The 23,877-nt window shown below is 40.9% G+C and overlaps 1 protein-coding gene across 1 annotated transcript in view; it reads right to left on the reverse strand.

The window, feature by feature from the left end:
- Window positions 1-903: 903 nt before the first annotated feature.
- retreg3 (reticulophagy regulator family member 3) overlaps window positions 904-23,877 on the reverse strand; it is a 57,767-nt gene continuing 34,793 nt past the window's right edge. Inside the window, exons 6-9 of the mRNA XM_043721583.2 lie at window positions 23,159-23,296; window positions 16,804-16,883; window positions 4,483-4,615; window positions 904-2,105 (exon numbers count right to left, since the gene is read on the reverse strand). Coding sequence (XP_043577518.1) covers window positions 1,582-2,105; window positions 4,483-4,615; window positions 16,804-16,883; window positions 23,159-23,296 — 875 coding nt within the window. The 3' untranslated portion in view covers window positions 904-1,581. The remainder of the gene's footprint in view (window positions 2,106-4,482; window positions 4,616-16,803; window positions 16,884-23,158; window positions 23,297-23,877) is intronic.

A 23,877-nucleotide genomic window follows, 5' to 3' on the forward strand; every position in this document is an offset into this window, starting at 1 on the left:
AACTTGCACAGGTATAGCAGTGAATTCCATATTTATCAAGTTTGATATCTGGATTTCTCAACTGTTGGAAAAATGATGCATGCTACATCAATGCAGACTCAGAGGGATACAGTAAACCAATCCAGCACCCTCCAACATCCAATCCCTTACTATAGCTATGTCTCTGATGCCTTTAAAAGCTGGCAAAAGAGGCAGCTCCCCTCCATGTTGACAGTTTGGGTCTTTAGACATTCGACACAAAAGTATTTCTATCTGCTATCAGTATCCAGCGTTAGCTCACGGCATACAACCCAAACTCAACTCAGCTGTTTTTGAACCCTTGATTCTGGTCATGTACATTTTCGGCATAACAGTTAGAACTGGAAAGCTGGTCACCAATGAGAACTGTAGAATGCAGTGATCTTAAGGAATAGCTTGAAAAAAATTAAATTGAAATGAATTTTTAAAAATTGTTTCCGCAGCAAAAAGCTGCATGGTTACAGAAATCAAAAGCACAATACAATAAAGGAGTTTGCGACATCTAAAGTGTATTTAAAAATCAATTTAAATTCAAAAGTATTTTATTGCCGAGAATTAATCAATTTATAAATAAGAGATAAACACACCAAATCCCACAAATCTCCTCACTCAAACCTCACTAGGGTTTAAAAACCAAGCCTCCATTATATAAATAGTCTCTGTTCAGTTTTGCTATATTATGAACTTTTCTATATAGTGATGAATAAATAGAACAGCAAAGTTGACTCTACGTATACATTCCCAAAAATCTTAGCCACCTCTTCCTATGAACAACTTAGTTATTGTCTCTGGCTAAGGACAAAGCTCAAAGCTTTTATCCTGGAATTTTTCCAACCTTGCTATTTTGAATGAATGATAGCAACTTTAATCTGTCGATTATGAAGAATTTTGTTGCTCAATGCATTACACACGCTGTAAAGTCGATTAAGTCTCTTTACTTGACAACTCCCTAATGCTTGTCAGTAAGTGCTAAATGGTGTATTTTCTAGAATTCAACTAATCAAATAAAGTCTGGATTACCCTGCACCAACTCCACACCTTGGTTGCTGACAAAATCTGTTGGTTAGTTTTTTTACTTTTTGAACCAGGAACACAGAAGATACTTCTATGAATAGAGATAGCGTTGTCAACAAGTAATGTCCCACCAAAACTCCTTCTGAAGAACTTCTATCCCTCAAAACAGTAACTGTGCAAAGTCAAAAATCAACAACACTTAATGATGATTAGCACAATTTTGGAAGTGCACTGTGCAGAATGGCTTCATCATCCCTTAAAACAACCTATCTGGGATGATAGCATTTCAAACCAAATGAACTGAAAGGGGCACCAAACAAACCTGCAATGACAGATAGCAATAAATGCTACATCTCTCTTAGCAGTGAATTTCTGTCCACTGCGAGGAAGTAGTAGTAACCAGAGGCAACCACTAGTTAAACTATGCACAACAGCAGCAGGAATAACAGACAGTGTTATTGCAACAATGGGATTATGGCAACATCGTCTTCCAACAAAAGTCTACTGGGTCCAGGATGATATAATTTGGCAACACCAACACCCACAAACCTATTGTTTTCGGAGGAAATTTGAAAGGAAACCTGCCTTTGAGTGTTGTCTTGAGGCTCGATCCTGTGAAGTGATATTCTCATATTGATTCAGCTCTGACTGATCCAACAGTTCAAAATCATCCCCCTCTGCATCAGTGTCCATTTCTGTACCTGAGTGTTCATGATAGGTCTGTGAAGCAAACCTTGGAGGATTGTCCCTCACCATTTGGGCCTCTCGATCTGCTCCTGATAGTGCAGCTGCCATCATATTACTGGCTAGTGCCCCTGCCAGAGTTAAACCTTGGCTGCCTGTGAAATTCAGAGGTGATGGCAGCCCACTGAGGGATATATCTACATCAATATCCTCCTGATCTGAAAACAAGCTCACATCTTCCTGTGCCGAAGCTTGGTAGGGAGCTGTTGGAATACCCAGGCTAGTATCATCATCATCATCATCCAACCCAGCCACATTTGGGTTTATTGATGGGAATTCTGGTAGATCTCTTGCAAATGACTCCTCTGGGTCACTATGACGATCAAGATCTAAGTACAAAAGGAAATTTTGTTTAATGAAGTATTCATTTGACATACTTCTGATGTGTGGTTATTATAAGTATTGCAGTGAACTTACACTCAAAGCAAATAAGAAATAGGAGAGGTAGGCCACACTGTCCTTCAAACCATCATTCAACTAGAACACTACTGATCTTCTGCCTCAACTCCACTTTCCCATTCACTGTCCTCATTCCTCAATTCTGAGAGACCAAAAATCTGTTCCTTGCATACATTTCCAAAGATTTATAATCCTTTGAATGAAGAAATCTCTCCTCATCCTAGTTCTAAATGATCAACTTCTTACTCTGAGATTTTGACCCATCTACTAGATTCCCAGTCAGGGGAAACCATTTCTTAGTGTTCACTATTGATTCCCTGCAAAATCTTGAACATTTCAAAGAGATCACCACTCATTCTTCTAAATGTCAAAGAATATAGAGTCAATCTACTCAGCCTTTCATAGGATAATGAGTACAGAGATAAAAAGTTTCTACATAGAGTTAATTTCGGACTTTGAGAAAACAGAAGTGTGTCTTTTTGATCCCACCCTCTGCTTGGCCTGGAGGAGCTATCTTGCAGCCCCCTATTTTGAATCTGCCACCATTCTGACTGAATTTCTGAGACTGGAAGCTGAAAAGGCCACACGCCCAGTACTAGCAGTCTCCAAAGTCCCTTCCTCAATTTAATGCTATCTCCACTGAAGTCAATCCTGCCACTGGAGTGAGAATGATATCAGTGTGGGGTAGAAGACAGAACAGCTGAAGGTAGCTCAAGAGGGACTAGAGTTTCATGGAATCATTGACATCTAGTCCACCCACAAACCAGATGGAAATAAACTCAGTTTAACAAATCAATTAAAAGCACAGGGGGTCAGTCACTCATGTTTCCTCAATCCAAGCCTTTGAGGGAGAGATAAAGAGGACAACAAAAGAGGAAAAGGAGGGGATGAATGGAATGAGTACATGAGTTGGTGAGAAGGGGGAGCTAGTTGTGATAGGATTTGATTTGTTATTGTCACATGTACCGAGATACAATGAAAAGTGTTGATTTGCATGCTCTACAGGCAGATCATGTCATACAAAGTGCAATAGGTAGCAGAACAGACTACAGAATAGTGTTATTGTCACAGAAAAGATCCAGAGGGAGAGATCAACATTAACATTGGAGAGGCCCATTTAAACATCTGATAACAGCAGGAAACTGTTGTTGAATCTGGGAATCTAGGAGGGAGTACATGAGCGTGCATGCAAATGTTCAGTTGGTGGGAAAAGGGGTGTGTATGTGTTTGGTGGGGGAAAAGATGAGCCTGACTATAATGTGTGGTATAGCATGGCTGTGGACAGAGGGGCTTCACAGAGTCTTGTGCCACAATGGAAGAGAAAGATTGGTTGAAACCTTGATGAATAAATACAATTTTGATGAAGCAAGCTAAAAATGAATATTTTCATATGTAAATTGTTTTATTAATTTGTGGGATGTGAGCATCACTAGTTGGGCCAGCATTTATTGCCCGTCACTAACTGTCCTTGAGAAGATGGTGGTGAGCTGCCTTCTTGAACCATTGCAGTTCACGTAATGTGGGTAGACCCTACCGGTGGGGAGGGAATCCCAGGATATGGTGATCTACAATGTGAACTCTCATAATTATATTACAAATTTTACTATTCTGCCTTATTATGGTTTGGTTATTTTAGGATCACATTAATTTGGGAGCCTTTCTTGCTCATGTAATGTACAACTGCACCCCTTTTCTCCAAAGTCTTTCTTAAACTAGACAAAAAATCTAATCAACGAGGTGGCTGTGGCCCAGTATTACCACCGTACTACTAATCAAAAACTGCATCCAACACTGGCCTAGCCAATGACGTCCACATTGCAGGAACAAAGAAAGAAGGTCTGTATTACTTGTATTAACTGCAATGAATGCTGAAATCGATTGGCTGAGTTGGAGTCTTGACAGTAACATCAGATAAGCAAAGGGAAGACTAATGTTTTGACTCAATTCCACTAATTTGAAGTGGCCTAGAAGAAACTGCATTTCATGACAGATCTATAGTAAATGCTACGATGAATTCATCCCTAAACAAGTGCTTAAAATCAATTCAAAAAGACCCTGAATCAATCAACATGCCATATAGTAAAAGCAATGATTCAGCTTGGGAGGAGAAATAAAACTTAAGTGAATTAATTACTATATTCTATTGTGTGGAACATCATCAGGGCACCAGAATATAGTCGACAAAGCTTGTTTCATAGAATCTGTCAAAATTCACCTGAACAAAAATGTTTGCGTATAACACAATTTTCTACATGAACACTAAAATAACACATTCAAACAATAGTCTATTATAACTGAAAAACGTACCTTCAGAGCCATCTGTTATCGGTGTCTGCCCTCGGGATAAGTTGAAAGTTCCATTGTCAGCATACGATACCTCAGTGTCAGAGTGCTCAGAGTCTGAAATTTCCAGTTCCTTAGCAATTATGGAGTCATCAAGCTTTTCATGCAAAGAACAGGAGGTAAAAAAAAGATATATCAGAACTATTTAATTACAAAAAAAATCTGATATTAAGAATAGTGCTTTTCACAACCACTGAGCATCCCAATACTTGACAGGTAAATTTTCAGTTTAAAAAAGTGGGGTCACAGCTGTAATGTACAAACTAAGGGAACTAATTTGTGTACAGCATGCTCCCACAAATCATGAAAAGTTTTATTCAAAGACAACCAGAAGAAAATAGTTTCAACTTTTTTAAAAAATATTTATTTGTGGTGTGAGCACTAGCTGACCAGCTGGGCATAGGTTTAGAGTGAGAGGGGAAAGATATAAAAGAGACCTAAGGGGCAACTTTTTCACGCAGAGGGTGGTACGTGTATGGAATGAGCTGCCAGAGGATGTGGTGGAGGCTGTACAATTGCAACATTTAAGAGGCATTTGGATGGGTATATGAATAGGAAGGGTTTGGAGGGATATTGGCCGGGTACTGGCAGGTGGGACTAGATTGGGTTGGGATATTTGGTTGGCATGGACAGTTTGGACCGAAGGGTCTGTTTCCATGCTGTACATCTCTACGACTCTATTGCCTCTGAATCACGGTTAGAGTAGTGCTGGAAAAGCACAGCAGGTCAGGCAGCATCCAAAAAGCAGGAAAATCGATGTTTCAGGCAAAACTTTATTGCCTGTCCCTAGATGCCCTAGAAAAGGTGGTGATGACCTGCCTTTTAGCACCACTGCAGTCCACCTGTTGTGGGTAGATCCACAATGCCATTAGGGAGAGAATTCCAGAATGTTGACCCAGCAACAATAAAGGAACAGCGGCATATTTCCAAGTCACGATGGTGAGTGGTTTGGAGGGAAATTTGAAGGTGGTGGCATTCCCATGCATCTGCCTCCCTTATCCCTCTAGATGGAAGTGGTCATGGGTTTTGAAGGTGCTATCTGAGCATCCCTGGTGAATTTTTGCAGTGCATCTTGACACTGCTGCTACTAAGTGTCAGTGGTGGAGGAAGTGGATGTTTGTGGATGTGGTGCCAATCAAACATGCTGCTTTGTCCTGGATGGAGTCAAGCTTGAATGAAGTTGGCCTGCACTCATCCAGGCACGTGGGGAGTACCCCATCACACTCCTAACATGTGCCTTGTAGATAAATGGCAGACAGGCTCTGGGGAATCAGGAGGTGATTTATTCACCGTAGTCCTAGCCTCTGACTTGCTCTTGTAGTACTGTGTTTGAGGCCAATCCAGATGAGTTTCTGGTCAATAATAACCCCATGGATGTTGATAATGGGGGATTTAGTGATGGCAACATCATTGAATATCAAGGGTGGTGGTTAGATTATCTTTTTTTCATGATGATCATAACCTGGCAATTGTGTGGCGTGATTGCTACTTGCCACCTGTCAGCCCAAGCCTGGACATTGTCCAGATCTTGTTGCATTTGAACATGGACTGCTTCGATATCTTAGTCGTCACAAATGGTCCTGAACATTGAACATCCCCACTTCTAACCTCATGATAGAGGAAAGGTCATTCATAAAGTAGCTGATGATGATTGGGCCTAGGACACTACCCCGAGGAACTCCTGCAAAGGCGTTCTGGAGCTGAGATGACTGACCTCTAATAACTACGACCATCTTCCTACGTGATAGGCAAGACTCCAAACACAGAGAATTTGCTCCTGATACCCATTTATTCCAATTTTGCCAGGGGGCCCTTGACGCCACACTCTGGTGAATGCAGCCTTGACGTCAAGGCCTGTCACTCTCTACAACTCTGCTCTTTCGTCCACATTCAAACCAAGGCTGTAAAAAGGTTAGGAGTTGAGTGGCTGTGTCGGAACCCAAACTGGGCTTTCCTGAGCAGGTTAATGCTGATTAGGTGCTGCTTGATAGCACTGTTGATGACACCTTCCATCACTTTACTGATGATCGAGAGGAGACTGACGGGGTGATAAGTGGCTGGGTTGGACTTGTCACAAAGCTGTCCCCGTTTTTTCCTAAAAGCTGTTCCTTTTCTCAAGGATACTGCATCCTTAGCTTTTTTCAGACGGATCATAAATAGCTCCTGGCTCCGAGGTGACCAGTTTGGTACAGAGATAAAAAAGGATTTTGAGAGGCCTTTTGTTTATATGTAAATCAATTAGACTTAAGTCAAAGTGGTCATGTTTTAGAAGTGATCTGTATAATGAAAGGGGAGTGATCAGTTATCCAGCTGAGCAGTTCAGTCCAGAACTAGTTAGGAGTTCAGCTGTGCAGAAAGAGGCTCTCTCTTTCTCTCTGTCCTTCTGCCCATTAACTTCAACCTATAAGCATTTGTTCCATTTTTACTGTTTTTTTTTAAAAGGGGCTTGCTTATTGGAACTATTGTATATATTTGGTACAGCATAATTAAGTCTAGTTTGGATAGTCTGAGTTCTGTAAGCATTCTCTATTCTGTTCTTTGTGTTTCATTGTGTAATTTTGTGAATAAATTTTTGTCTGTTTTAATATCTGATAGTCAACCTCTCTGGGTAATTTTCACTGTACACTTACCAAAGCAAATTGCAAAGTTATGGTCTGGGCTGCCTGCTTAAGAATGTTTTGAGTGGTCTGGCCTAGGTCATAACGGATTGGGGGCTCTTTGTGGGGTTTTAAACAGTGACTGGTACGTGCTAGTGTCGTTATTTCAGGTGTTGGTTTGTTTGGGTAGACAAAGCTTGGGATAGTAATGGTTCTTTCAGTCGCCACAAGGTTTCTGGAACTGGATGCGGTGCCTTTGGAAGTTTTGCAAAAAGGTGAAGACCACCAAGCTGCAGGAATTAGCTGACCAGCTGGGATTGGACTTGCCCGCTTGTGAGGAAAGCAGAGATAATTACAGCAGTGGCTCAGCATTAAACTTGTTGGAGAAACCATCAGAATTTATAAAGATGGCAAATGAAGCAGCTTGAGTTAGAGGCAAGAGATAAGGAAAGGCAGCAGAAATGAAACACAGTCCGAGTTACAATTAAAACCAGAAGGGTGAGATAAAGAGAGAGCAGCAGGCAGAGAGAGAAAAAAAAAAGTGTTTGAATTTCAGAAATTGACCCTCAGCTTAAAAGGCTGAAGGTAACCTTAGCGAAGAAGTCAAAACTTCACTGCCTGAAGTAGCGTGAACTCATGTGGAAGAGCAGAGAGTTAAAACGACAAAGTTAGCAGCTGAAGTAGCTGATAATTATGAGCTGGTCCAAAATCAATTTCAGTCCATGAGGGATAGAAATTGGGGCAAAGAGAAATCCTCAGTGAAGATCATAAGGCTAACTTATGACAGTGTAAAAAAGAAACTCTTGAGGGGGACAAAAGTTAAAAAGCTCCAGTGTATTGTAATAAAGTGGGCCACATGAAATCAGTGTTCGTGCGCTAGGAGAAAGCCAGAGGTAGGAAAACCAGACAAGCCTGGGAGTTTTGTTGGACTAGTAACAAAAAACACAAGGGAAGTTAGACAACTGCCTCAGTGTACAAGATGATCAGAGGTTGATGAAGGAGGAAGTGCCAGATCTGATTAATAAATATACATGCAAGGGTAACGTAGCAGGTGTTTTGGGCATGAAGTAAGAGGACCATTAAAATTGATTAAGGAGAAATTAAGAAGTCAAAATTCAGAAACTACACAATTGAACGATGTGTCAAATTTTAGAGAACGATCAAACGGAGCCGGAGAGACAGCATTTAAAAGTATTATAGCATACAATAAAACAGGAAACGGATAAGAAATCACAAATTCGCAATTGGGGATAAGGTATTAGTGTTACTTCCAGTAACAGGTAAGCCTTTAAAAGCAAGATTTAATGGACCTTATCAAATCTAGAGAAACTATTTGGTTAGGACTCCAGACAGGAATAAGTCTCTCACAGTGCGTCATGTGAATATGTTCAAAAGGTATTTTGACAGGGAAGGAAAGCAAGAGGAGGTGTTAATGATTACAGCACAGAGGGAAGAACCAAGTTCAGAGGATTCTGAATTGGACATTCCTCAAATCAAATTGGACAATGGGGAAGCTGTCAAAAATTGGGATAAGTTATTGAGTTACCTTCCACAAGAAAATCGAAATGACCTGAAAGAGTCATTACTATGTCATGGGGAGATATGTGGAAATAAACTGGGCAGTACTAACCTAATTATGCATGATGTAGATATAGGAGATCCTGTTTCGATTTAGCAACATTCTTATAGGCATAACCCTCTAAAGTTGGCATAGGTTCAGAAGGAGATAGAGCGCATGCTCCAAGATGGCATAATTGAAGTGAGTTACAGTGGCTGGAGCTCACCCATAGTCATAGTGCCAAAGCCAGATTGTACCCAATGGTTGTGTGGACTATTGCAAAGGCAACGCCATTACAAAGACTGATGAATATCCAATTGTGAATCCAGGATTGTGTCAAAAAAGTGGGACAAGCAACTTACATTTCTAAGTTGGACTTGCTCAGAGGCTACTGGCAAGTACTTCTGTCAGAGAGAGCAAAAGCAAGTTCGGTTTTCATAACGCCAGATGGACTATAACAGTTCAAAGTTATGATCAGAGTGGTGCTGGAAAAGCACAGCAGGTTGGGCAGCATCCGAGGAGCAGGAAAATCGATATTGCGGGCACAAGTCCTTCATCAGGATGAAGGGCTTTTGCCCGAAACGTTGATTTTCCTGCTCCTCGGATGCTGCCTGACCTGCTGTGCTTTTCCAGCACCACTGATCTAAACTCTGGTTTCCAGCATCTGCAGTCCTCACTTTTGCCCAGTTCAAAGTTATGCCATTTGGTATGAAAAATGCTCCAGCCACATTTCAGAGACTGACTAATAAGGTCATTGCCGGATTACCCAACTGTGTGGTGTATATTGATGACCTGGTGATTTTTAGTCACTTATGGTAAGAAAATTTACAGTATTCATCAGACCTGTTCTCAGATTAGATTACTTATACAGTGCGGAAACAGGCCCTTCGGCCCAACAAGTTCACACCGACCTTCCGAAGAGCAACCCACCCAGACCCATTTCCCTACATTTACCCCTTCCCCTAACACTACGGGCAATTTAGCATGGCCAATTCACCTAACCTGCACATTTTTGAACTGTGGGAGGAAACCGGAGCACCCGATGGAAACCCACGAAGACACGGGGAGAACGTGCAAACTCCACACAGAGTCGCCCGAGGCGGAAATTGAACCCGGGTCTCTGGCGCTGTGAGGCAGCAGTGCTAGCCACTGTGCCACCGTGCTGCCCTCGATTGATTTCGGAAGGCAGGCTTGGTGGTAAACCTAGCTAAAAGTGAATTTGTCAAAGCTCAAGTCACCTTTCTGGGCCATGTTATTGGACATGGACAAATGGCCCTATGGGATGCAAAATCAAAAGTAATTCGGGAATTTTCCACACTGTCGATTTTACCTAAAGTTCATGCCGAACTTTAACAGTGTGGCTGCTCCATTCACCGAATTGTTAAAAAAGAGCAAGAAGTTTCAGTGGACAGCAGACTGTCAAAAGGCATTTGACAGCCTAAAAACTGTGTTAACCACTGCCCAGTAATAGCCACACCGGATTACATGACGCCTTTCAAGGTGGCTATCGATGCCACTGATGTGGGTGTCGGTGCAGTGCTCCTGCAGGAGATGACAAGGGAATGGAAAGACCCACCGGGTATTTTTCCCGGAGGTTGAACGTTCGTCAACCGAAATATTCAATGGTAGAAAAAGAGACTTTAAGCTTGGTGTTGGCATTACAACATTTCAGTGTTTATATTACCAGCAACACACTGGAGCCAATTGTATCCACTGATTATAACCCATTGACATCTGTGGAAAAATTTAAGGACAAAATTGCCAGACTGATTAGATGGAGCTTCTTGTTTCAGTCATTCAGTGCGACACTTGTGCATGTGTCAGGTCACAAAAACGTGATCGTCGATGGGCTATTGAGGCTCGAATGAGATACGGAGGCGTTCGATGGCGGGTCTGCCACAGCCTGAATTTGCATGTGGTTGTGCATGTTTATAGTTATACACACACACACACACCTAACCAGTTTATTTTTGAAGGGTTTTAAAAATGAAGCCATCTCTTGATATTGATGGTTCATTATCTTTAAGGGGGGAGGTGTCACAAAGCTGGCCCCTTTTTTTTCTAAAAGCGGTTCCTTTTCTCAAGGATATGGTGTCCTTGCCTTTTTCCAAAGGGGTCCTAAACAGCTCCCGGCTCTGAGCTGACAAGTTTGGTATAGAGATGTCAAAGGATTTTCAGAGACCTTTTATTTATATGTAAACAGATGAGACTTCAGACCAAAGTGACCATATTTTAGAAGTGACCTGTATAATGGATGATACACACTACTGATAGTTAGCATTGGTGTTGGAGGGACAAAATATTTGTGGATGTAGTGTTAATCAAGTGGACTATTGTGTCATGGATGCTTCGAGTGTTGTTGGAGCAGCACTCATCCAGACAACAGCATTCTATCACACTCCTCACTTGTGCCTTGCAGATTATGGACAGGCTTTAGTGAATCAGATAATGAATTACTCACTGCAGGATCCAGAGTACAAGTCAGAGGTTTTTAAACCAGAGTATTTTGATCATGGGAAATCAATGAAGATTTTGCCATGGAATGTCAAAGGCCGATGGTTAGATTCTCTTAGATTGCCTCTTGTTAGAAATAGTCATTCTAGAACATAGAACATTACAGTGCAGTACAGGCCCTTCGGCCCTCGACATTGCACTGACCTGTGGAACCAATCTGAAGCCCTATCCTACAAAATTCCATTTTCATCCATATATTTATCCAATGACCATTCAAATGCCCTTAAAGTTGGTGAGTCTACTATGGTTACAGGCAGTGTGTTCCATGCCCCTACTACTCTGAGTGAAGAAACTACCTCTGACTTCTGTCCTATATCTATCACCCATCAATTTAAAGCTATATCCCCTCGTGCTAACCATCACCATCCAAGGAAAAAGGCTCTCACTGTCCACCCGATCTAACCCTCTGATTATCTTTTATGTTTCAATTAAGTCAACTCTCAACCTTCTTCCCTCTAATGAAAACAGTCCCAAGTCCTTCAGCCTTTCCTCATCAGACCTTCCCTCCATACCAGGTAACATCCTAGTAAATCTCCTTCCATAGCTTCCACACCCTTCCTATAATGCAGTGAGCAGAAATGTCTGCAATACTCCAAATGCGGCTACACCAGCCTTTTGTACAACTGTAGCATGACCTTGTGCCTCCGAAACTCCACTAGTAAAACATACTCCTGTTCCCAAAATGCCTGCCTAACACCTTAAAGTTATGCTACTTGTTAGTGACTCTTCAGTTAAGATGAACAGCTGTTTCCTGGACACCCTGTCCATCAAATTTGTTATGCACGTCCTTCCTCTGACTAAGCCACAATGAGCATCCCTGATCAAACCCTGTGACTACAAGTGGAGATTAATTCTTTCCTTCAGAATTTTCTCCAGCAGTTCCATTACTACGAACTTGAGACTCACTTCCCTGAATTCCATGGTTCCTCTCTATCACTCTTCGTGAGAAGTGGAACCATGTTAGCAGTCCTTTGGCAGCTCCCTTGGAGCAAGGGGAATTAAAAATTTGGATCAGAGCCCCTGTAATTTAATCTGCCCTCTCTCACAGCAATGTGAGATAAAACTCACCTAGACCTGTGGATCTGTCCACTTTTTAAGCCCACCAAAACTTCCAATATATTCTCAATCCCTGTGTCGAACTTCTCAAAATCTCTCAATCCCTCTTCCTAATTCCGTACCTACATTCTCTTTCCCCAAAAATGAAGACAGATGTGAAGTATTCATTTTAGCACCCTACCAATGTCTTCTGGCTCCATGTATAGACTGTACCCTTGGTCCCTATTAGACCCTATTCTTTCTCTGTTTACCCTCGACCCCTCTAATCTTTGTGTCAAGGCAGTCACTGTCATCTCAGGTTCAGCTCTTTTGTATGTGTTCGAGTCAAGGCTACAAATGAACATAAGACCATAAGAAATAGGAGTAGACCACCTGGTCCATGCAGCCTGCTCCGCCATTCAATAAGATCTTTTCAAGGACTTAATTCCACTTAACCCTTATTTCCTTTATTGTTCGAAAATCTGTTTTTAAGACAAAGATATTCAACAAGTAGCCTCAACTGCTTCATTGGGCAGGGAATTTCACAGATTCACAACTCTTTGGGAAAAGAAGTTCCTCCTCAACTCAGTCCTAAATCTGCTGCCCCTTCTCTGACTCTGCCCCCTAGTTCTAGTTTCATCCGCCAGTGGAAACAACCTCTCTATCTTATAGAAGCATATAAAATTATGAAGGAATTATACAAGATAGCCCCCTCATTCTACATGAAGTACATTTAATTGACTGAGGACTGGCATCTGCAATTCTGATCACCTCCTGAGGAGGCTAAGATGGATTGTTCACTTGACACCTCAGACTTCAGATTCCACAAGACTTCTTGAGCTCTGGATTCAATGTCAAGTCTTCCCAGGCTAGTTCCTTCCATCGTTTACTACTATGCTGCCACCTCTACCTGGAATGAATATGTCAGTGTCTGGGACATGGTTTGTACAATTGCATGAGTATGATTACGCTTGGCTGTTGCTTGACTAGACCATGAAACAGCTCAAAATTCTTGCACTCATCCCTGATGATAGTAAAGTAGACTATATAGGGTCAACAGTGCTGAATTTGCCATTGTTTTCTTCCAATGCCTAGTTCAATGTCAGATGGTCCATTCTGTCTCAGTCCTTTGAGACTCTTTAGTGGTTTGATACTACAAAGTGTCTTATAGGCGATTTCAGAGAGCAGTTAAGAGTCAGCCACATAGCTGTTAGTTTGGTATCATACGTAGGCCAGAACAAAGACAGCCAATTTCCTTCCCTACAAGGTCATTACTGAACCAGATTCCTTTTCGCAACAATTAACAATGGCCATAATCAGATTTAAAAAAAAATTCAAATTCCACCATCTGTTGTGGAATCATCATAGAATCCCTATCAGTGGAAACAGACCCTTCAGCCCAACAAGTCCACACCAACCTGGAATGTTATTTGGATCTCTGGATTTCTAGTCAAGTGACAAAACAATTGTCATCCCACTAGTTTAACCATTCACTGAGGATTGAAAAAGAGATATTTTTAGAAAAACATAGAAACTAGGAACAAGAGACCATTTGACCTTACAAGTCTGTTCCACAATTCAATGGGATCAAGGCAGATGCTCTAACTTTATGCCATATTCCTGCTTTCTACCTATATGCCTTGATGCCTTTAAAATCCAAATATTTCTCTTTGTTGAATATATTCAATGACTTAGTTTCACACCCTTCTGCGATAGAGAATTCAGTAGGTTTACTATCCTTTAAGTGGAGAATGTTTCTTCATTTCAGCCCTAAATGACTCCTCTCGTATCCAGAGACTGTGTCCCCTGATTCAAGACTCCCCCGCAAAAAAAGGTAAAACATCCTCCTTGGATTTAGTCTGTCCAGTTCTTTTGAAATTTCAAATGTTTTAATCAGATCCCCTCTCATTCTTTTTAAATCTAGAGAATACAGGCCCAATCGAATAAATCTTTCTTCATAGGACAGTCCAGTCATCTCCAGCATCAGTCAGGTGAACCTCTGTTGTACTCCATGGGATGTATATCCTTTAAATATGATGACCAAAACTGCACGTAATACTTCAGAAGTGGCCTCACCAAAGCCCTGCATAACGACAGCAAACTATTACTACGTCACAACTCAAACCCTCTTGCAAAGAAGGCCAATACCATTTTGTGCTCCTAACTGCTGTTGCACCTCCCTGTCTACTTTTTTTGACTGGTGTAGGACACTCAGATTCCTTTATACATCTTAATGTCCCAATGTATAACCATTTAAGTAACACTCTTGCCTTTCTCATTTCTACACTGAAGTGTATAACTTCACGTTTAGCCAAGCTGTACTACATCTGTCATGTTTTTATTCACTCACCTCAAAGTCTCTCTGCATCCTCCTCACAACCCCACCCAGGTTTGTGTGTCATCAGGGAACTTGGAAATTTTACATTTAGTTGCCTCATTCAGGTCATTTGTATGTTTCATGAATAGCTGGGACCCAAGCATTGATCGAGTTACCCCACTTGCCAACATTTGCCACATGAAAAGAGCCCACGAACTTCAAATCTGTTATCAATCAATGCTCAATCCATGCCACATCAACCCTGTCCTACACGTGTTAAGCTTGCTCACGAACATCTTATCAAAACAACCTTATTGAAAGCCTTCTGAAAATCCAAATACACCACTTTAACTGGTTTTCCCCTGTTTTTTCTACCAGTTACATTCTCAAACAAACCACTTGTAGATTTGTTAAGCATGATTTGCCTTTCATAAATCCACACTGGCTTTGTCCAATCCCATTAATGATTTCTAAATGTTCTGTTATCGCATCTTTTATAACGGAGTATAGCATTTCCCCCACTTCTGATGTTATGCTAACTGGTCTGTAATTCTAAACAAAAATTGTGCATGTTAGAAATTAGGAAAGAAAACAAATTGCTGGAAAAACTCACGTCTGGGGAGATAAAACATTTGGAGACCAGTGACCCTTCTTCAGAATTGATTGAACCTGGGAAAAGTTTGGTTTATACATTGAAGGTGGGATGGGAGGAGCAGGGAGGAAGTAAATGATAGGTGGAGATAAAGCCCAGACAGTGAGAGAACAACAGTTGCGGTCAGCTTGGGAAAATCTATAGCTGCTAAATGGGGCCATTACTGGCTGACAATCGGATGGTCATAGTAGCAGCCCATGTAATGACAAGGCCTGGTGTGTGGGAGTTGGGCTAAGGACATGGGGGAAGGTGCTCAGACCCTAAAATTATGTAACTCTATACAGAATCCTGTAGGCTGTAGGCTGCAGGGTCCCCCCCCCCCCCAAGCAGAAAACAAAGCAGAGTCACTGGACACAAAATGTTAACTCTGCTTTCCCTCCGCGGATGTTACCACATTTGTTGAGTTTTCCCAGCAATTTCCGCTTTCAATCTTAATTTTTTTTAAAAGTCTACAACCCTTTTAAATCGATGGGGTTATATTTGCCACCCTCCAAACTCTAGGAACTGCTCCCGAGTCTAGAGAATTTTGTAAGGTGATCACCTATGCAATAAATATTTACAGGGACACTTCCTTTAGTAATCTGGGATATAGGTAATCAAGCTCTGTGGTTTGTCAGCTTTAAACCCCATTAAAATTTCCCCAGCACCATTTTGTTAGTATTATTCATTTAAAAAAAAATTCCACCCTCTTATTAGACCCTTGGTTCCCTCATTTCTGGGAGGCTCTTTGCTGAAGACCAAAGATGTGTTCAATTATTTTGCTTTCTTAAAATTCCCGATTATAATTTCCCTGGCTTTTGACTGTAAGAGACCTATATTTTTAATCTTTTTCCCCTCATGTATTCACATAAGTTATTAAAATCAGTTTTCATGTTCCTTGCTTTACTTCCATACTGTAATTTCCCCCTCTCGATCAAACTTTATGCCCTTTTTGTGGAATTCTAAAACGGTCCCAGTCCTCAGGCTTCCTCTTTTGCCTGGCAACTTTGTGTTTCCTCTCTTTGGATCTAAAACTACCACTAATTCCCTTTGTGCATGATGAATTTTGCAACAAATAAGAATGAATTATTTTTATAATTCATGCAGTTCTTTAAATATGAATTATTGCCTATCTGCTTTCAACTCTTCTGATAAGGTTTCCCACTTCATTCTTGCTAAGTTACACCTCATACACTCATTGTTAATATTTAGATTCTAAATAAAGGGAACTATAATTTGTTGATTTTAGACAACTTCACATAAAAATCACACAAGGGAAAACCTCCAGATGATGATTATAGATTTCACAATAAAATACAACTAAATCTGAATGAACAAGAAGAAAACAGAAATCTTTAGAAAGCTCAAACACTAAGGATAATTAACAACTTAAAACTTCAATCAATCTATTTCAAACGTTACACCGATACATAGAGTTCACAACTTTAGATAGTTTAAAATTTTATAAATTGGTGAGATAATGAGAGCATGCATTGTGGAAGAGGCCTTGCCAAGAAAGAGTAAGCAGGCATCTGAGAATTAACAATACAGGCAGACCAAGGTTAGCATAAGAGGTGAGTATGAGTCACTCGTACACTCAACAATGCCAACAGAAAAACAGCATGATCAGTACCTTAGGGCAGAAGGCAGCTAATTCAGCTTCACTGTCACTTCCATCATCTGCAGTTCTGACAGCTGGTGCTCGGCGACGTACTGAAGCAAGCCAAGGAAAAGATTCTACGGTTAATAATGGCCACACGGAGCTGCTCCTCCATCTCTAATGCATTTAATTTGCTATAGTGATTCCACTGTAGCATCCCACAGCTTGTGTTATTAGTTATATCCCAGACCCACCTCCAGTACTGAGCTCAAAAAGATTTTGCTATTCTGCTTATAACAGGGCATCTTGGACCTTAATTAAAAAATATCAACATCAACATCAACATCTGAGCAACTAATAAGACTTAAGGGATCATTACAGCAATAAATAGTACAGGAAATAGTGAACTTAAATCAGGCACAGATAAGAAATAAAAAGATGAAGAAACAAATGTTGAAAGGAAAGATAATGCTAAAAAATCTCTTCAAAAATATTTACCTCTGCAGAAGTGAAAGTCCAGAGTTTCCTCTCTGGGCCAGAGGGGTTGAACGAAATTGCAGGAATGCAAATCTAACTAAAAAAGGTGCTTATACAAATGAATCAGTCCAATCTTTCTAAAATGATTAATTAAAATGGACTTTGAGCATTTTTCAAAAAAAAAAAGAGCTTCAAGAAAAGCTAACTTTAGCATAAGGCTAATTTTTGCATTTTGCAGTGCTTCTTTTCCTTACTACAAATTGCTGGATGATTGATGCAATACCAATGGGCAGGCACACTAAACTTGATATTGTTTTTCCAGCAAATTATGGTCCATTAACTATAAAGAAGCAGCAATTCATTGTAGAGTGCAAGTAGAGTCATAGAGATGTACAGCACCGAAACAGACCCTTCGGTCAACTCATCCATGCTGACCAGATATCCCAACCCAATCTAGTCCCATCTGTCAGCACCCAGCGCATATCCCTCCAAACCATCCAGACGCCTTTTAAATGTTGCAGCTGCACAGCCTCCACCACTTCCTCTGGTGGCTCTTTCCATACACGCACCATCCTCTGTGTGAAAATGCTGCCCCTTAGGTCCCTTTTAAATCTTTCCTCTCTCACCGTAATCCAATGCTGTCTAGTTTTGGAGTCCTCTACTGTGGAAAAGAGCTTGGCTATTCACACTAGCTATGCCCCTCATGATTTTATAAGCTTCTATAAGGTCACCTCTCAGCCTCCAACACCCCAGGGAAAATAACCCCAGCCTATTCAATCTTCCAACCTTGGAAAAATCCTTGTAAATCTTTTCTGAATGCTTTCAAGTTTCACAACATCCTTCCTCTCGCAGTGAGACCAGAATTGAATGCAATATTCCAAGGTTGATCTTGCTAATCTTTTCTCAAAAGTCATTGTCTCTTACATGAGGTCAATTTGGCTGTTCTTTACTGAATTCATATTTGCTAATTAACTAGCTGTATTCTTAAAACCAACTGTACAAAACTTGTGGTTACTAGTTTTAACATGTGAAGTACTGATCTTCAGAGGATATAGGCTATCATATGCAGACCCAGTCCTGCGATTGATTGTCAAAACAATTTAATCAACAGCAAAAGAACAAAACTTGTAGCAGTAACTTTTTTTAAAAAATGACCAGTCACACCTTTGGCCATTTCCAGAATTTAGTAGAAAATATACAGTGATTTAGTCAAAAGAGGTCTACTAAGGCATCAGCGGATTCTTTATTGACTTTATCCACAAGAGCCAACTGGAACAATGGTAGTTGATACCCTCAAAGTGTGAGCAGGTGGAATAGCTTTAACTGTCGGGGGGGGGTGGCGGTGGGGGAAGAGATCCAGTTGTTATGGCATATGTTGGAGGGCTCAGGAGAGGTGATTAAATTTTCCACAACAGGTACATAAGAACAAGGAACGGGAGTAGGTCATCTGGCCCTTCAAGCCTGCTCTGCCACTCAATAAGATCATAGCTAATCTTTTTCTGGACTCAGCTCCACTTACCCACGTTTTCACCATATCCCTCAATTCCTTCATTTTTCAAAAAAGTACCTACCTTAGCTTTAAAAGCAATTACTGAAGTAGCATCAACTACTTCCCTGGGTGAGGAATTCCATAGATTAACAACCCTCTAGGTGAAGAGGTTCCTGCTCAGTTCAGTTCTCAACCTGCTTCCTCTAATCTTGAGGCCATGCCCTCTGGTCTTAGGATGTTTCCACTGATAGGTGAAACTATCTATTTCTATGTTATTGATTCCCTTCATAAATTTTATTTTTCCATAAGATCCCTCCTCATTCTTCTGAATTCTAATGAATATAATCCCAATCTACTCAGTCTCTCTTCACGAGCCAATCCCCTCAACTCCAGAATCAACCTCGTGAACCTCCTCTGCACCCCCTCCAGTGCCAGGACATCCTTTCTAAAGTAAGGAGACTAAATCTGCACATAGTACTCCAGGTGTAGCCTCACCAGCACTTTGTACAGCTGTAACATTACCTCTCCGATTTTAAACTCAACCCCTTTAGCAATGAAGGGCAAAATTCTATTTGCCTTCTGAACTATTTGTTAGACCTGCAGACCAACCTTCTGCAATTCATGCACAAAGACACCCAGGTCCCTCTGCAAATCAGCATACTGCAACTTTTTAACCACTCAAGTAATAATCTGTTTTGCTGTTAGTCCTACCAAAATGTATGACTTCACACTAACATTGTATTCCATCTGCCAGACCTTTGCCCATTCACTCAATGTATCTATGATCCTCTGCAAAGTTTCACATTCCTCTGCACACTTTGCTCTGCCAACTCCAAATCAACTATATAAATTGTATATAATTGTGGTCACAACACAGATCCCTGAGGCACACCAGTAGTCACTGATTGCCAGCCAGAATAGCACTCATGTAACCCCACTCTTTGCTTCCTGTCAGTCAACCAATCTTCTTTCCCTAACACCATGAATCCTTATCTTATGCAACAACCTCATGTGTGGCATCTTGTCAAAGGCCTTTTGGAAATCTAGGTACACCACCACATCCTCTGGATCCCCGTTGTTCTCCTCGTTTGAAATGTCTTCATAGAATTCCAAAAGATTTGTGAAGCATGACCTGCCCTTCATGGACCCATGCTGCATCTGTACAATGGGACAATTAATAGGAAACAAAATACGGAAGCAATCAGGAATCTAACATCAAGCTAAGGCACAGCAGATAAGGGGACAACTATGAAAAGGTTGAGGGGGGAGTGTGGTGGTGGTAAGTGTAGTCAATGCAGGACTGAGATTTAAAATGCAGGACTGAGATTTAAAATGCACACTGTTACAAAATGAGGTAAATGAGCTTGTAGTGGTTTGAAATTGGCGGGTATGATCTTGTGGACTGGGATGATGTGGGATATGGCTGCAAGGAGAGGAGGGCTGGGAACTAAATATCTCAAGGATTTGTGTCCTATTGAAAGGACAACCAAATGGACAGAGGAGTTGGGGTTGCCTTGTTGGTAAGAAATTAAATTAAATTGATAGCAAGACAGGACATAGAGCAGGAAGGTGTAGAATATGTAGGCAGAGTAGGAATCACAAAGAAAAAATGACCCTGATAGGAGTAATGTATAGGCAGTGACAATGTGGGGCAGAAAATAAATCAGGGAGGTAGAAAAGGCACGTAAGAAAGGCACAATTACAATCATCAATATGCAGGTGTACTGGGAAAATCAGGTTGGTAACAGATCATAAGAAAAGAAATTTATGGAATGTCTAAGAGATATTTTTGGATCAACTTGTGGCAGTCAATTACAGAACAGGCAATTCTCATTAGGAAGTTAAAGTGAAGGACCCCTGGGGGGCAGCAACGATAAGACGACAGAATCATCCTGCAGTTTGGGAGGGTGAAGCCGAAATCAGATGTAATGGTTTTACAATTGAGTGAAGGTAACTACAAAAAACATGAGGGAGGAGATGGTCAGAGTTGAGTGGAAGGGAAGCCTAGTGGGGAAGACTGAGCAGCAGCACGAGCTTATGAGGGGTAATCCAGGAGGCACAGCAGAAATTCATCCCAAGGAAGAAGAAACACGCTAAGGGAGGATGAGGCAACTATGGCTAACAAGTTAGGGACAGCATGAAAGCAAAACAAAAACTTACAATGTGGTGAAGATTAGTGGGAAGCCTCTTAAAAAAAAAGTAGAGGACAACTAAAAAAGCAGAAAGAGGGAAGATGATAAAATTTCAGAGTAAGCTAGCTCGTAATAAAAGAAGATTGCAGGAGCTTTTTTCAAAACATGAAAAGGTAAGAGAGAAGCAAGAGTGGACATTGGACTACTGGAAAACAAGTCTGGTGAAGTACTAATGGAAAGTGGTACAAGAAAATATGATAATGTTTAAGAGGCGTTTAGACTGGCACATGAACAGGCAGGGAATAGAGGGGTACAGACCATGTGCAAGCAGATGGGATTAGTCTAGAATTGCATTGTGGTCAGCACAAACGTGGTGAAGCACCTGTTCTTCTGCGGTACTGTTCCATGTTCTATGTATAAAGAAATGCCAGAGGAACTGAATAGATAGTTTACATCAGACTTCACAGTGGTAGGCACCAGAGAGTGAGGGGGCAGAAGTGTGTATAGCAGTCATCACTAAGAAGAGGTTGCTGGGAAAAGTCTGAAGGCTGTTAAATTAGCTGGAGCAGATGGTCAATATGTCAGTCTTCTTAAGGGAATAGGGGAAAAGATTGTGGAGGTAGTGGTGATCTTTCAGGAATCACTGCAGTTAGGGAGAGTCCCAGAGGGCTGGAAAATGGTTCACGTAACAGGAGATGGGAAATTATAGGCTAGTTAGCCTGATTTCAGTCATTGGTAAGATTTGAGAGTCCATTATTAAGGACAAGATTGCAGAATACTTGGAATTGTGTGGTAAAGTAGGGTTGAGACATCAGGCTTCAAGGGGAGGCCTTGCCTGACAAATCTGTTAGAATTCTTTGAGATAATGAACAAGTTAGACAAAGGAAAGCCAACGGATGTGATCTATTTGGATTTCAGAATGCCTTTGACAAGGTGTTGCGCAGGATGCTGCTAAATAAAACAAGAGTCCATTGTATTAGGGACAAAGTACTTGCTCAGAAAGAAGACTGATTGACTAGCAAAAGATAGTGGGGATAAAGGGGTCTTTTTCAAGACAGCAGCCATTGACTAATGGAGTTCTGCAGGGGTCAATGTTGGGACCTCAACTATTTATGTTATACATGAACGATCTGGACAAAGAAACTGAGGGCATTGTTGCTATGTTTGTGAATGACACTAAGGAAGCAGGGAGGCTGCAGAAGGATTTGGACAGGCTAGAGGAGTGAGCAAAGAAGTTCCAGATGTAATACAATGTGAGAAAGCAGGAGGTTATGAACTTTGGTCAGAAGAAGGGAGACATGACAACTTTTCAAGTGGAGAAAATACTGCAGAAATCTGAAGCACAAACAGACTTAGGAGTTCTCTTTCAGGATTCTGAGATGGTTAACATGCAGGTTCAGTTCGCAGTTCGGACTACATTTGGAAAATCACGAACAGTTTTGAGCCATGTCTGTAAGGATGCTGTGGCCTTGGTTGGGATCCAGAGAAGGCTTACAAGAAAAAAGCCAGAAATGAAGGGTTTGTCATACGAGGAGCAGTCAAGGACTCTGGGTCTGTACTCAATGGAGCTAAAGATGAGGGGGATCTGATTGAAACTTACAGAAAACAGAGAAACCTAGATAGAGTGGACATGGAGAAGATGTTTCCATTAGTAGAAGAAACTAGGACCTGAGGATAAATCCTCAAGAGTGAAGGGACGACCCTTTAGAAATGAAATGAAGAAAAATCTCTTCAGCCAAAGGGTGTGAATCTGTGGAACATATGATCGCAGAAGACTGTGGGTGCCAAGTCATTGAGTATCTTTGGGAGAGGGGGACGGGGAAGCGACATTTTCTTGATTACAAAAGGATCAAGGGTTACTGGGAGAAGGCAGGAGAGTGGGGTTAAGAAGTATATCAGCCATGATTGACTGGCTGGGCAAACCCAATGGGCTGAATGGCTTATTCTGCTCCTGTATCTTATGGTTTTTAATTCAAATACGCTGACAATCAAAATTTATTAGTGATGATAGACCACAAGCTCGAATTAAATGACATGGTCTCTCCCTTAGGCTAGGCTCAGTCAAACTATTTTGTTTATATGTTCAGCCAGGACATAACTTGTGTGAATAAACCATGTTTTAACTCCTTGTATAATGTGCCAAAATAAAAGCAATTAACAATAGCTCTGATATGCCATACTTAATCCTAATCTATATTAGTTTTCATAAAATAAACCAGAGGTTCAGTCAGATAGAAATTAAAGGCATGTCAAATCAGAGTTAATTTCATTATCTCTCCCAGTTACTCACACTGTCTTTCCTGCTGTTTTGCCAACATGTATCCCTTCATGCTGAAATCCAGCCGCTTAAGCACAGGTTCAATTCTGGAATTAATCTTTAGCCCCAGTTGGTGATAACTAGCCAGGGGCCAGAACAGTATACCAATTACTAAGAAAGGAAAATATTGATAAATAAAATGAGTGACAAACCACAGCAGGGACATCTTGAAAGTCAATCAAGTTATCAAGTATTCTTTCTGGATTCAGCAGTAGGAAAGTGTGGAAACAAGTGTTTTTAACATCAAATCTCTTGAGATCCAATCGAGATGAATAAAGGTATTCATAAGCTGAGAAAATTTCCGTGCTTTTGTAACATACAACTGTTCAAGATAATTATCTTCACATGTAACATGGATAACGTATTTTCTACTTCTGCTCCACACATCTTTAGAATTTGATACGTAACAAATCACTGTAATTGGCACATGCTGTCCCACTATAATTCACACTACTGAAACCAGTATTTTAAACAAAGATTCGGTTTTAAATCACAACAGCAGAAATAAAGCTCCCGAACATTGCACTTCATTATACCCTCAGATAAAGCTCAGTTCCTTCAGTCCTTCATGGAGATCAATTTTGATCAGCTATTTGGTCTGCTGACATCAGATATGTCTTAAATTGTTGAGTAATGAGGTAGAACTCAGATAGCCTGACAGGTGTGGTTCAGTTGGTATCAATCTTGTCTGT

The sequence above is a fragment of the Chiloscyllium plagiosum genome, unplaced genomic scaffold (genome assembly GCF_037043375.1).
Source record: "Chiloscyllium plagiosum isolate Xiang-an unplaced genomic scaffold, Cpla_swu_hap1 HiC_scaffold_32, whole genome shotgun sequence".
NCBI classification, from domain to species: Eukaryota; Metazoa; Chordata; class Chondrichthyes; order Orectolobiformes; family Hemiscylliidae; genus Chiloscyllium; species Chiloscyllium plagiosum.